This window comes from Protomyctophum parallelum (assembly GCF_964188405.1).
Source record: "Protomyctophum parallelum genome assembly, chromosome: 2".
NCBI lineage: Eukaryota > Metazoa > Chordata > Actinopteri > Myctophiformes > Myctophidae > Protomyctophum > Protomyctophum parallelum.
Window position 1 is genome coordinate 41,819,106 of NC_139699.1, and position 14,408 is coordinate 41,833,513.

Genomic DNA, 14,408 nt, shown 5'->3' on the forward strand with positions numbered 1-14,408 from the left:
TCCTTCAGCCATATAACCATCCATATAAGCCATATAAAGTACAGGGTACTACAGGCACAGCTCAAAGTAGGTTGAAACTACTTATTTTCATAGCAATCTCAAGCACATTTCAATAAATGTAAGCCAATTTGGATGCTCGCTATGATAGCTACACATCTTCCCATTGAGAAAAGTTATAGAGAGATGACTTCCACACACCCGGTAGGTAATTTGCAGCAGGTGCGATGATGACTAGGCATATACAATGTGGAAAGGAGAGACACCCGCACACTGCCACTTGCTGGGTTCAGAGCATTTATTATCCTCAGGCTTCTTTTTTTGTGACCTTCCTCAGGCTTAATTCAAGAATGGGCTGACATTGTCACTAAATACATTTCAGAAAGTATAAACCAGGGGTCCTCAACTAGAAATGATGAAGGTCCACAAATATTTTTTTGAATAAGACCGAGGTCCGGTCCCATGCGCGGCATCCATCGGAGAGCGGGGCTCTATGCCCGTTTAGTATGGTCAAGCCAAGCTTATACAAATCAGATCGCCTTCCACCCAACCAATAATGGGGTGCAGAGTACAGGCCCGGAGTGGAACTCCAAATCAGGCCGGGAGTTATACGCCCTGGCAGGCCACACTGCGCACGCGCATAGCGCGCGCCAGAATTTTGGGGGCCCTTGGGGGACATTTTGGGGGCCTTTGCAGCAATTTCACATGAGAAATGTACCATCTGATGTTATTTATATTATTAAATGGGGTGGTCCGCAAAGAGGTGGTCCGCGGTCCGGTTGCGGACCGCGGTCCGCCAGTTGAGTACCCCTGGTATAAACAGAGAAAAGTTAAAATGTTTCCCTATTGGGAAAAGCCATCCATTTCCCGCATTTTTCTCGGCATGAAGATTGATCATGAAGACTAATGGTCACAGATATTTCACATCGTCACCACACCTCTCCTAGAAGTGACCTGAAGTTCTTCAACTCTCTAATGCTGGTTGATATTCTGGAGAAATTAAATAATAGGTGTTTTAAAATGTAATGTTATATAGAGAGAACAACACTTGCAAAATGGAGGTTTAAAATGTTGATGTTACCTAGAATGGTTACACATTTATAGTGTCACCCCACACACTATACTAGGAAACAGCCATAAGTTTCCCTGTGACCCCCCCCCCCCCCCGAACCTGAAATTAAGTGAATTGAAAGTGTCTTACCTCCCAAAGGCATTGAAAAGGGAGACGATCTCCTGGCGACTAAGATGGAAAGTGGGCCCGTTGACGTTAGATTTGGACAGAGCTTCAATCTGTTGTTTAGAAAACAGGATTTTCAAGGCTGTGCCTAATCCTTGCGTCTGACAGGAAACAGATGACACAGAAAGTTACAAATTGAAACACCTTTTAAAATTAAATTATTGAGAAAAGGCCAGCAGTTAGTGGTTTGTCAAAAAGTCCCTATAAAGAATACCACATTTATTTGTTTTACTCTTTCATGTAGGCCTATTTATGTCTTTGCAAAGCACAAAAAAACGACTCCATTGTGTGCTGAAAGTCGCAGATCTGCAGGGTCACAACATGTGAGCCCACAAGGTGCTGTGAGTTTGTAGATTCTCGGCAGTCGGCACAGAACAAAATATCAGGCTTTAGTAATTCTTTAGTGACCAGAAAGTGGTGCTACTCACCTGGAGCTTGCCCCATAGTCGACACTTGAAGCAACCCACACAGTCCATGATCCTGGAAATGTTCCTGAATGACAGCCTGATGTCCTCCTGAGGTCATCCAAACACAGCACAATACACATATTTTCATGTTTGAGTAAAAAGACAAAAAACAAAACAGCAGTGAGCATAGTTATACAAAAATAATCCTCAGGCACTCACCTCATAGTGAAAAATACATAGTTACAGTATCAGCATGAGCTCTGGGTATTGCCTTGTTTAATGTCTTTGAGTGGAAGAATATATTTTACTTTGTATGAAACTATGAGACTAAATATCTCTCCCTGCAGTGGCTTCTTCTGAAAGGAGGTTTTATGATTATATCTTCGGTATTCCGCTTTAATAAGTCAATTCTTCCACAGCCAGGCTCAGCAGGTGGTTACAGACCTTAAGCTTGGCAGCTTCCTCTTCGTCTCCAGCAAACAGGGAGGTCTCATCAAAGTGCAGAGGGAAAGACCTGGAGGAATGTTGAGATAGAGAGAATTCATTATAAACTACGGTTACATTATGTTTTTAGATAGTTGACATTATTACTGTGTGTGGATCAGATTAACCAAGCAAGCAGGCAAGATCTCAGTATCTTAAATGCTGGGGTTCCAAAATGTTCTCAGGTGAGACCCAAAAGATAATTTTGTTGTTTTCCTGGGATCCAGACTTAAGGTGGTTGTACACTGGACGCCACTAGAAATCCGAAAAAATGCGCTCGGTGTATGTATAACAAGCCCTATTTAAAAAATAGTGAAAATAACCGATGGCTTTTATTTTTCATTAATTTTAAACTGTACTGTATGTACAAATGGACCACTATGACTCCATATCGTTACATTTCTATTGCCCGAGTTAAATTAACACTCAGTGTAGCTAAGAGTTGGTTGCGTTCTATATTCTTACTTGGCATCCTGAAGGATGTTGAGGAGGATCTCTTTGTGCTTGCGGTCCTCCTCTGGCCTGCCAGTGTAGAGCTGGAAGGAGGGCTGCTGGAAGAAGGGCAAGGCTTTGGCCAGGGCACGCAGCTCAATCAGGTAGAGGAAGTAGAGGTTGCGTAACCTCTTGGGGCCCTCGCTGTTTGTCAGCTCCGAGTCAAAACGTTGCTGGAACTCTGAGATGTTGTGACCCCACTTCCTCTGAAACCAGCTGTCTGGGGGAAAGAGAGATGAGCAAGGAAGTTAACGAAAGGATTAAATAAAAAGTGCAGATTTTCAGCCAAGACATAATTTACCATCCAATAGATATCTGGCACTCAGATGGACATTGATGCTGGTGTGGAGACCAGAGATGAGTCTATAGAATGCCCTCTTTTCCACACACTGGCCTAGAGAAGAGAATAATTAAGAAGGTGGGATAAAGCACTCAAGCAGTAGTAATTCGCAACCGACCTAAATTCAACAGCAGTGAAGATGTTACTGATATGATCACTGATAAGTTTTTTATTTTATTTTTGAAAACGGAAATATTACAACGTTACAGTGACATGAAAGATATGTAGTACAAGACAGAGGAGTGCAGTAACAGTGTTTAACACTTGAACACTGTATAAGATAAAACAAGGTACTATTTATAATAATTTGAAAAACTACATATTTAAATGAGATAAACCACTATATAAATATACCGTTTTGTTCTTTCAAACATAAGGACAGTGCATGGATTCATTTATTATTCTGTATCTTAGCAACCTACCTTCCAGCCACCTGTAGAAAGTCCATGCTGAAAATAAGACAATTTATTTAATCCATTTATTTTGTGTGTGTATTATATTGCTTTCTTATTAATATTTTGTGTAGCACTTTTTAATTATTTGAAATCATCCTCATGATTATTATGTAATGAATCCTCACCTTCAGTTCCTGTACTGCTGTAGAACGCTGTAGCGGTTAAGGGTCTCTTCACAGTATAAGGTCTGCAGGGGAAATTGGGAAAATGGTTCAAGATCCCATTAAAACATACCAATGTCTGACCAGCGGTCCAGGCACCTTGGCCGAGTCTGGCAGTGTGCCGCGGGTTCGACTCCCGATCCCGACGGCCTTTACTGCATGTCACTCCCCCATTTCCTGTCAGCCTACCGTCTGTCCCTCTATAAAAAAAATATAAAATAAAAAAGGCGAAAGCCACAAAAAAAAAAACATACAAATGTTTTATTTCTGAGGTGCGCTATCCCCTCCAACGTCTGTGACGTCATGTGGCAGCCAAGTCTATGGACTTTTTTATGTTTGTCCGATTTATCGGTCGGAGGTGCGAAGTAGGTGTGAGCGCCTTGTACTCTAGTAAGTGGACTCTAGTAAGTCATTCCTTCATGTGTACTTTGATTTAGATAGTTTTTTGCACTATTTTGCTACAGGTTTTTCTTTTCTGTGAAGCACATTGGGTTGCTCTTCATGAATTATCTCAAAATAAAGTAGCATTTACTTGAAGCAGTTTTCCTCATAGATGCTGTTCCAGATCTTCCAGGCATCCTGTCCTTTGTAACCCGTGTATCGTTCAGGGTTTAACAGCAGGTCAACATACTGAGAGTCTGGAGACTCCTCATCTGTGAGGCAACAACATGAGTGTCACTCATTGATCACAGTCTCATCTACAACATGAGTGTCACTCATTGATCACAGTCTCATCTACAACATGAGTGTCACTCATTGATCTAAATATTTCAATCAATCAATCAAAAGTAAAATGAATTACACCAGAGACACTGAATTGATCTCTTTCCACTCACTTTCCACTGTACTATTCAATGAAAAGTGGGACATTTCTCTTAATAGTAACAACATGTACCCTTATGTAATTATGCGAGTAAAAGGTTTAACTGACTGATTAATTGAACAAATAGATAGGTGTCCTACCATCAATCACACAGAAGTGCTCTGCCTCATCATCATGCTTGTTCCACTTCAGCAAAGCCTCTCTGGTCTTTTCACTGATGAGACAGAACCAGAATAAAGCCCACTGCATAGCACACTATGCTATGCTAAATGCCTAAATTGTAAATTGTAAACACTAGGAGAGCACAAACAAGTTTCGGTTTATTCCAGACTACAATAGGGTGGGCGGATCCCACACTAGGCCTGTCACAATTATTACAAAATCATCTAAATGGCAATTATTTGAGATTATCGCAATTATTTTTGTCAGAATCGTTTCCATGATAAAAGATGTTCATACATAAAAAATAAACAGAAATAGCACGCTTCACAAAGTGACGCTTTGTAATCTCGTAGATAATCCATTTATGTTATTACCTTTTTTAAGTATAAAATTGATAAATATGCCAGTACTTTGTCATATCAGCCCTGTGCACCGTTTTATTGCAAAGCTTAAAAGCCTAAAAAAACAGAAACTGAAATTATATTCATAATGTTCTATTTTCCAATGGCAAAAACACAATTAAATCGTAAATCGCAATTATTTGTCTGACAATTAATCGTCCAGTTGAATGTGTAATTTTGACTTTTGTTTGACTTTCACACTATGTCCAGCAGTGGAACAAAATTGGGCACAATATTCATAGCACACAAATGAATCTGAATAAGTCAGTTTACCGTCCAGTTTGCAAAATGCTAAATATATTCCATAAATAATTTGTATTTATATGGATAAATAATGTGTGTAGTCAATAAATACAGGAACAGAGTAGTTGGTGAGTATATTTAAGTTTTTCCTCACTGTTCAATTTAAAACAATAAATACGTTTGGAGATCCAGCGAGGTTTTCTCAGCAAGACTTAGATGCCCTTTGAATGACACATGATAAACCACCAATCACACCTGAGAGAGGAATTGACCGCACCGAGCTGCTCCGCCTTCTCACAGTCATCCATCTGCTCATTGGCCTCAGCTGAATACTGCACGCACGCGCGTGCACACACACACACACACACACACACACACACACACAAAGTTCAAATATTTAAAATATTTCTTAGCAACAATGAATGTTTCCTTGGGTCAAAACGTCCATGTAACATTACGGTAATCATCATTATCAACAAAAGTTCAGGAAAGGTATTCACCTTGTTGTGACTGGATTTTCTGATTCCTTCAGGAACCCGATTCTGTGAAACACAAGAGTTTTGACAGAGCTGATCTATATTTCACTGTATGACGTGCAGCCAAAATAGCCGACCTACACAAGTTATGATGTGACGCATTGTAATCTTGTAGATCTGCTATTATGCCCCTTTTTATTTTATATTCTTATTACGCGTTTTGCATATGACATGTGGTTAATGCTGGTAGGTTGTCAAATGAACTCACAGGAGAGCAGGACTTCACAGCACAATCCCTCAGACCACAGTGGCTGTTGTCTGTCCAGAAAGGGCAGGGTTTATTCAGGTTTGCCTATAAAACAACAACAATTTTACAGTAGCACAACAAATACTGATGGTATTCCATAGAGTTAAAGTTAAGGTGACATGCAAATGCAATGTGACATTCTCATTTATTTTATTTTAATTTAGAGAAGCCAATTACATTTCCTTCCCCCTTTTTCTCCCCAATTTAGTCGTTATGCCAATTAATTCTAACCTGACTCTGCCAGATGGGGGCGGTATTGGGTAACCATGTTCCCCAACACAGCAACCATCTGGGATCTCTCAGGGAGTTGAGCTAACACCGAACCGCTCCGTGGTTCGAACCAATCAGCGTGAGCTAAGGGCGGGATATGTGCGAAACCGGATGTGAAGCTATATAGACACGTCAATGATTGGTTGTGTTTGCACGCCCACACAGTGATAGACAGACGGTCCCATCCAATCATCTACCAAGTATCTTGAAAAAAAGGAACAGCCCCGTCATCGAATTTGCTTCCGAGATCCCAGATCCCAATAAGCTGTGAAACAAATTTGTGTAGCAAGCTTCTTGGATCTGGCAGTGTCAGGTTAAATTAATTCCTCCCCACACAGATTTCTGTGTTGTCACTGCTGTTGCACCCGATATGGACAGAATAGTAAATCATGTTTGGGCGAGAACGTTTGCCCCGACTGGCCAATCACAGCGCATCCTTGCACAAGTGCACTGACTAATCACAGCACGTCCTCCACCATTTCCATTGTCACGCCCAAGACAGAGTTCTGACAACTCCGTTGAGTCCGTTCACTTCATGGGGCCAGTCCAATGGCAGCTCTTTTACATAGACTTCTATTGGCGAAGAGCATTGCGAATAGAAAAGTTGGCAGGAATACATTGGACTCAGGCAACAGCCCAGCTTTAATGATCTTAAATCTCTTTATTTTAGATTGCTTTTTAGTAATAGTACAACATAAACATTACAGAGACTTTAGTTAACAGTTAAAAAAAACGCCTAAAATTGCTTTTATTTGCACCGCCCTCGTTGAGAACAATGTATTTCAAACTCCAGCTTGTCCCAGTTCAGGCTGCATGAACAGGGCTCGAGCGCTGCATTGGTGTGGTTTGTTTTGTTGCAAGGAGTTGCATGGCGACCCTCTGGCGTGGTTAGGGCTTTAGAATGAACAAAGGGGTCCTAGACCTCCTGTTGAAGACCCATGCTCAACATAAAAGTCAAGAAAATCCTGGAAAGTGAATACATTTTCTAGTACTCAAGTAAAGTACTAAGAATAATTAAGAAATTAATGTGTGCGTGTTTGTGTCTATGTATTAGACTAGACCTACCTTATAGAATCTGAAATAGTCAGAGTCCAACAGATTTTGAAGTTTAGGGTAAAGACGGTCATTGTTGAAGGCATCGATAGTCTCGACATCACAAGTGCAATCATCAAGGCTACCTGTGACCTGAAATAAGATATAACCTACAGTTTAGCTTGTGTTAAAAGTGCAAAAACTATACTCCTCTGTATTCAATATTACAAGAGCAACATGGCATTGCTACTACTATTACTAGCTTTATAATTACTACTACTGATGATGATGATAATGATGATGATCCATGGTTTAGTTTGTCATCAAAGTGAGGCTGCCATAGGATAAGTATCCTACTCTGATATAGAAAGTGCATTGTTCAGAAAATATAGACTATAGTCTAGGCCTAGCCCCTCTCTGAACCCTCCACAAAGCTTTTCTGAAATTTGGATGTCACTTTATGTAGGGTCCCTGGCCGTATCTATATTTTCGTATGGGAATTTTGGAACGCGGACATAAATATGCTCGGTAACATCGTATCTGCGCCGTTTGATGGCCTGTTTTCCTTTGAGGGCTTCTGAATCTGTGAACTATAAGTACCCCAGGACCCCATGGTCTGGGTCTAAAAAATGTCAGAACCTTCAGTACCATTGGGTTCTGCTTGTAGGGCTAGTCTAGGCCCAGTGCTACTGGAGCCTCAACAAATTAGAACGTTGGTATATGATCCAGGTATAGTGCCACATTTTTTAATGTTGATAATGTTCACCAAGCAACTACACAGACTAAATTAATATTAGTCTGTGTAGTTAATAAATATTTAATGGAAAAATGAGAATCGTGATCTGATCTCAATTCTTGTGAATGAAAGACGAGATTCATATTTGAGCAGGAATCATGCAGCACTACTGCAGTAGTCCAGGGACCACCAGTGGTCCTTAGGAGGTTCCATGCAGGTGGTTCCCAGCTAAATGTAGCCCCTCTCGGAACCCTACATAAAGCTTTTCTGAAATTTTGATGAGTTTTATGTAGGGTCCCTGTTCATGACTATATTTTCGTATGGGAATTCTGGAACGCGGATGATAAACATGCTCTCTAAGATTGAATCTGCGGCGTTTGACGGCCTTTTTTTGTTTGCGTTATTCTGAATTTGGGAACTTTAAGTACCTATACATTCCGCTGCGAATATCTCCTGTGGCGCGGAAGCCGTTAAGTATTTTTAATCTTTGTTTGACCGATTTGGTCGCTTTATTTCTTCTTGTTTGTTTACCGTTTATTGTACCGCCTCCCGGTGTGCGGTTGGCTTGTGCCGGCTACGTCCCTGCCTCTGATCTGCTCTGTCATAGCTATAGCGCCACTAGCTAGCCAGATAGGCGGTACAATGAGGTGTCAATAAACAAGGAAGGAAGAGAAGAATCAAAGCGACCAAATCGGTCAAACAAAGATTAAAAATACTTAACGGCTTCCGCGCCACAGGAGATATTCGCAGCGGCATGTATGGGTACTTCACATATTCAGAAACCCTCACACGAAAAAATGTCGTCAAAGAGCGCAGACAGGCCATAAACACATTGTTTATGTTTTAGTATGGCTGCGTACCAGGTGGCAGGATACTGCTGCAACAGGACCCAATGGTCTGTGTCGTCAAAAAGTCCGAAACTTCAGTACCATTGGGTTCTGCTTGGAGGGTTAAGCTAAATGATGAGTTGGTAAGAGAGTTGGTAACCAAATGGACCGCAATATTAGATCTTACGGGCTGGGACCATTTTACACTCCCAAGAGTTAAGTTATTGTTAAACATCTGCATTACTACATTTACTAGAAGTCTACACAATTAGAGAATGTAGAAAAAATGTTATTTTGAACGTTTGCCTGTTAATATCAGTCCTAGCTATGGCGCATCATTGCAGCATGGAATTGGACAAAATCTCATCCAAAGACAACAAAATATCTTAAGATTTGGGTAGGCAAAATCTCATGAAATGGTACGTGGTCCGACCGTGCCTCAAATGCTGAATAGTGAATACATAATGGACCTTGTCACCTCCATATGAAAAGGGTTACTGTAATACATAAGTTTGTGAGCGGGTTCCAGTTTTGTTCACTCACCTTACAAAAGCACCTGTGTGCTGCCGAGCTCCGGATGCAGGACACCCTGATGATGCCGACAGACACAACTAAGAACACATGATGGAACTTCATTATCGAACTTCTATGGGGACTAATTCTACTCGAAGTCAAGTTAAATACGCACTGCCGGTCTGCCACTGTATACGTGCAAGGCGGTGGCCAAACTACTAAACAATCAACAAACACCACCCGAAAACAAACAGCCGCTGCATGGCGTTCCCACCCAGTGCGTCATCTGCTTCCTGATGTGTCATTTCATTTGCACACATGGGCCGCTACCGCTACGTGTAATATACGTGTTACTGAGTGATAATAAAATGACTCTCTCTCACTTTGCAATGCAATCGCGTCCGGGTATACTAACCAACGTATAATTTGTTTTTCTCTTCAAAATAAAATTGAGAAAACAAGAAAATATCATGTTTTATTTTTAAACATAAAACGAAACAACAGAACACAGGCCTGTTTTTCGTTATTCTGAATGTCTGTAAACCTTAGAGTAGGCCTATAAATACTCTAGTTGTAAGCTTTCTACCTCGGTCTGAAAGGTGGCTGTGCATGGCTTGGTGATGTGAACAGTGCGCAATTGTCTTTGTTTGATTTGATTGATATAGTTGCAAAGAGCGGCGGAGCCTAAATCAATGTTATGTAGGCAGTAGTCCTATAGCTATAGACTGTATGCATTTTAGGGGGCACTTCGACGGGAATTCCCGGGTAGCCCGGCAAATTCCCGGGATTTAAAATGAGCCAAATCCAGGAAAAATATGGAACTCTATAGCCTACTTACCCAATTAAGTTACCCATTGTAACTTCAAACTCCATTTTAACCATGATATACATTGAAAATGTATGTAGGTTCTGGTAACTGATGTTAGTCCTTATTAAGTATTTTCAATTAGGCCTACTTCTTTTCATTAATTCATTCATGCATGCATAATTGAAAATACTTAATATGCATTCATGCATGAATGCATTATGCATCCATGAATGAATGCATGCATGTGAAAAATACATTTTTTTCATTCACATGTATTTTATTTTTTTTCTTTTGAAAAAAAACTAAAGCAAAAAACAAAGATCCATAAAAATACAAATAAAATCCCCAAAACCTATTAAAAAAAATAAAAAATAAAACAACTTCTACTGAATTCGGAAATACCACCTGATTCAACATCTAGTCACTGTGTTCAATATTTTCTGCCACAAATGCAGTCACGCAACACAAAAGAATTAGAGCATGTTTCGTAAGAAAAGTTTATTTACAAAATTAACAACACAGGCTATATAGACATAGAAGTTTATATATATTATTTTTTTAAAGTCAGAATACTGCTCATTAAATTCGATCTCCATTTCCCTCCATTGGCTCTTCAGAACAGCTATAGGGGCCACGTCAAAGACCCCTGAACAGCTAGGGGCCACGTCAAAGACCCCTGAACAGCTAGGGGCCACATCAAAGACCCCTGAACAGCTAGGGGCCACGTCAAAGACCCCTAAACAGCTAGGGGCCACGTCAAAGACCCCTAAACACCTAGGGGCCACATCAAAGACCCCTGAACAGCTAGGGGCCACGTCAAAGACCCCTAAACACCTAGGGGCCACATCAAAGACCCCTGAACAGCTATGGGCCACGCCAAAGACCCCTGAACAGCTAGGGGCCACGCCAAAGACCCCTGAACAGCTAGGGGCCACGCCAAAGACCCCTGAACAGCTATAGGGGCCACGTCAAAGACCCCTGAACAGCTAGGGGCCACGCCAAAGACCCCTGAACAGCTAGGGGCCACGTCAAAGACCCCTGAACAGCTAGGGGCCACGCCAAAGACCCCTGAACAGCTATAGGGGCCACGTCAAAGACCCCTGAACAGCTAGGGGCCACGCCAAAGACCCCTAAACACCTAGGGGCCACATCAAAGACCCCTGAACAGCTAGAGGCCACGTCAAAGACCCCTAAACAGCTAGGGGCCACGTCAAAGACCCCTAAACACCTAGGGGCCACATCAAAGACCCCTGAACAGCTAGGGGCCACATCAAAGACCCCTGAACAGCTAGGGGCCACATCAAAGACCCCTGAACAGCTAGGGGCCACGTCAAAGACCCCTGAACAGCTAGGGGCCACGCCAAAGACCCCTGAACAGCTAGAGGCCACGTCAAAGACCCCTAAACACCTAGGGGCCACGTCAAAGACCCCTGAACAGCTAGGGGCCACGTCAAAGACCCCTGAACAGCTAGGGGCCACGTCAAAGACCCCTAAACACCTAGGGGCCACGTCAAAGACGAGTCCTTCGAAAGCCATACACGGGTTGTGGAAAGACGCTCTGTGATTGGCCAGTAGCCACTTTGAGTGGCAGTTGGGGAAAACGCTCTCACGAATAACAATATATACTATTCTCTGCCTATCGGGTCGCAACTCGAACAGGGCTGAGTCGGTTAAGCGAACTTCGCAGTGTTCGACATGACAACTCGCTTGCTTTAGCTCGCTCGGTGGTGTCTCACGTCACGTTGCTCAAGTTTGCTTGAGACAACGGGCCTCCGTCGCGGTCTTGTCCATAGTGTTATTTATTTAAGGTCTTGGCCACAGAAGCGGGGCGTGGTTATAAGCACAACCCGTGTAGGATTTGGAATGTCGCGTCACGGTCAAAGACCAGGCTGTCACACAGACATGGTCATCAGGGACAGATTGAGAGGGCCCCGGCTTCACTCAGAATTTACAATATACTCTTCAACACATTGCATTAAATGCAGAGGATTGGTCATTTTATACTGAGACAGAAAACCTTCCATCCTGCTGGGCTTCTAGAACACACCTACCCACAGAGCAACGTCGGCTGTTAAGACGCCCGTCTTAAACCGGGTTATAACTGGTCTAAAAGTGAACAGTCTAGGCTTAGTTTGGACGTTGATTAGCTGTTTTTTGAGGGGCACTAGCCCTCCCATATACAGCTTTAATATTTGTGTTGTCAAACATTAAAACAAACGTAAAAAACCACACCCGTACGGTATATGAACTGAGTGGTGCAACTCTGTGTGGGTCCCCGGATGCATCCAGACTCCCTGCAGGAACACGTGCAGAGGGCCGAGCCGGTTCCGGTGAGCCGCCCCACGTCCGAAATGAGAGAGTTACCATGTGGGGGTCCCCAGGCGGTCCCTCTACTGTACTGTCACTGTACTGTACTGTCACACCCAAAATCGTCACATATACAGTTAGTGTGTGCTTGTGTGCGTGTGTTCGCATGCACAAACGCACGCACGCTATATGCAACAGTGACCGTTGGTGGTGAAAACCAACCAAACGCTATTTTCGTGCTCAGATCCTGCAGGGACACAGGGACCCAGGTTGCACCACTCAAAAATGCCATTGACAATAAACTGAGATCTAATGTTTGTGTTGTCTGAACAAACATTAAAAATCACACCCGTGTGAAGTGAGGGGCACTAATATATTAAAGTCTAACTCATGTTGATTAGGTGACGTAATGGTGATGTAAAACAAACGGTGCCAACACAAACATTACATTCTCTTCATTGTCAATGGCAATTAATGTTTGTGTTAGGGACAAGATGACATACATTTTCCCTTCATTGTCAATGGCATTTTTAAAACAAACATTGAACTAAAGACAAACATTAAACCATAGGCTTGCCATTAAACCATGCCATTGACAATGAACAGAGAATTGACGTCATATGTGTCTGAGCAAATCGGCATATGTATGTGGGTGGGACCACCATTCTTGATGATGATGTACGATGATTAGAGCGGCCCTCACTTCACACGGGTGTGATTGTCAAACATCTATATGTATACCGTCTGTATACTGTATATCTGTTGTTTCAACGTCTAATACCAGTTTATAACCCATTTTAAGACGGCCATTTAGACGTCTATTAAAAGGTCCATGCAGACTGGACGCGTTTTTCGGAAAACCGGCGGAAAAACAATGCTAAAAATCCTAAAAACGCAGCAGTGTGCACTGTGCAGGGACCTTAATAGCCCGAAAACAAATGCCCAGTGGGTAGTTTTATTTTAGACCCCAAATAATTCTTGAGTGCCCCAGTGAATTGCTACAGTATATATAGGCAGTATGTTGAGAAACAACGTTTGTGTAAACGCGAACGCGTGGAAGTCAAAATAAGTAACTTTCACATGCATGCAGGGACATAAATAGTGGACCGATGCACTGTGAATATGCATCTCATTCGGCCGTAACTCAGAATTCAAGGCATTCTTGTCATATTTAAGAATTGTTTTACAAAACACACATTTAGCTGCCTCTCGGGCTCATGTCAATCCTGTTATATTAATTTTAACTTTGAATCTATTTGTCTGGCTTCCTTGTCGGACTATTTTTCATAGAGCCCCACTTTAATTTATCTCCAAAATAAAATGTCACCCTAAGGGCATGGTCACACCGCACTTTTATTGTACCTATAAGGACGGATTCTGCCAAAGCATTTCAATGGGAATGGAGCGGGGTCTTTTGCCATAAATCCGCAAATGGCAGCACACCGCTCCATACCCATTGAAATGCATTGGCAGAATACGCCCTCATAAAAGTGCGGTGTTACCGTGCCCTAAAACTATTTTTGTTGTTTCAATGATCTTGGGCAATTCGGTCTTTATTTGTGAACATAAAGCAGTCACTCTTTGGCTTTGTGTAAAAGGGGAAAGGTAAGCCGATCCCTGAGTTGCTCCATTGACCGTTGGCCCTGAATGGGAGACCCAACTATAGGGTGAAGTTACTGGGCTATCTGAACATTTTCTGCTTTGTTGTTAAACATTACAAAAAGGACAATAAAGTGCATTTGGATGGAAACTCTCACACATACTGTAATAAGTCAATAATGTCAGCAATTTGTGGTCAGTAGAGAAGCTCTTCCTGAGAATATGTCTTCATGACATCAAGGATAAGCATGTTGGTTCACATGGGCAGATGAAACAATGCAGTCCATATCATTATCAATGGAAGCCAACGACATGATGTTGCAAATATGCAT

The 14,408-nt window shown here is 42.1% G+C and overlaps 1 protein-coding gene across 1 annotated transcript; it reads right to left on the reverse strand.

The window, feature by feature from the left end:
* Positions 1-926: 926 nt before the first annotated feature.
* Positions 927-9,485, reverse strand: ero1a (endoplasmic reticulum oxidoreductase 1 alpha; the record flags this gene model as incomplete). The annotated part of the gene is made up of 15 exons (XM_083759300.1): positions 927-987; positions 1,199-1,335; positions 1,663-1,749; positions 2,086-2,155; positions 2,590-2,836; positions 2,918-3,010; positions 3,379-3,405; positions 3,537-3,598; positions 4,105-4,225; positions 4,536-4,609; positions 5,457-5,533; positions 5,702-5,743; positions 5,946-6,029; positions 7,320-7,439; positions 9,393-9,485. The coding sequence occupies 15 exons, from the start codon at positions 9,483-9,485 to the stop codon at positions 927-929; spliced, it is 1,395 nt and encodes a 464-aa protein (XP_083615426.1).
* Between the last annotated feature and the right edge of the window lie 4,923 nt (positions 9,486-14,408).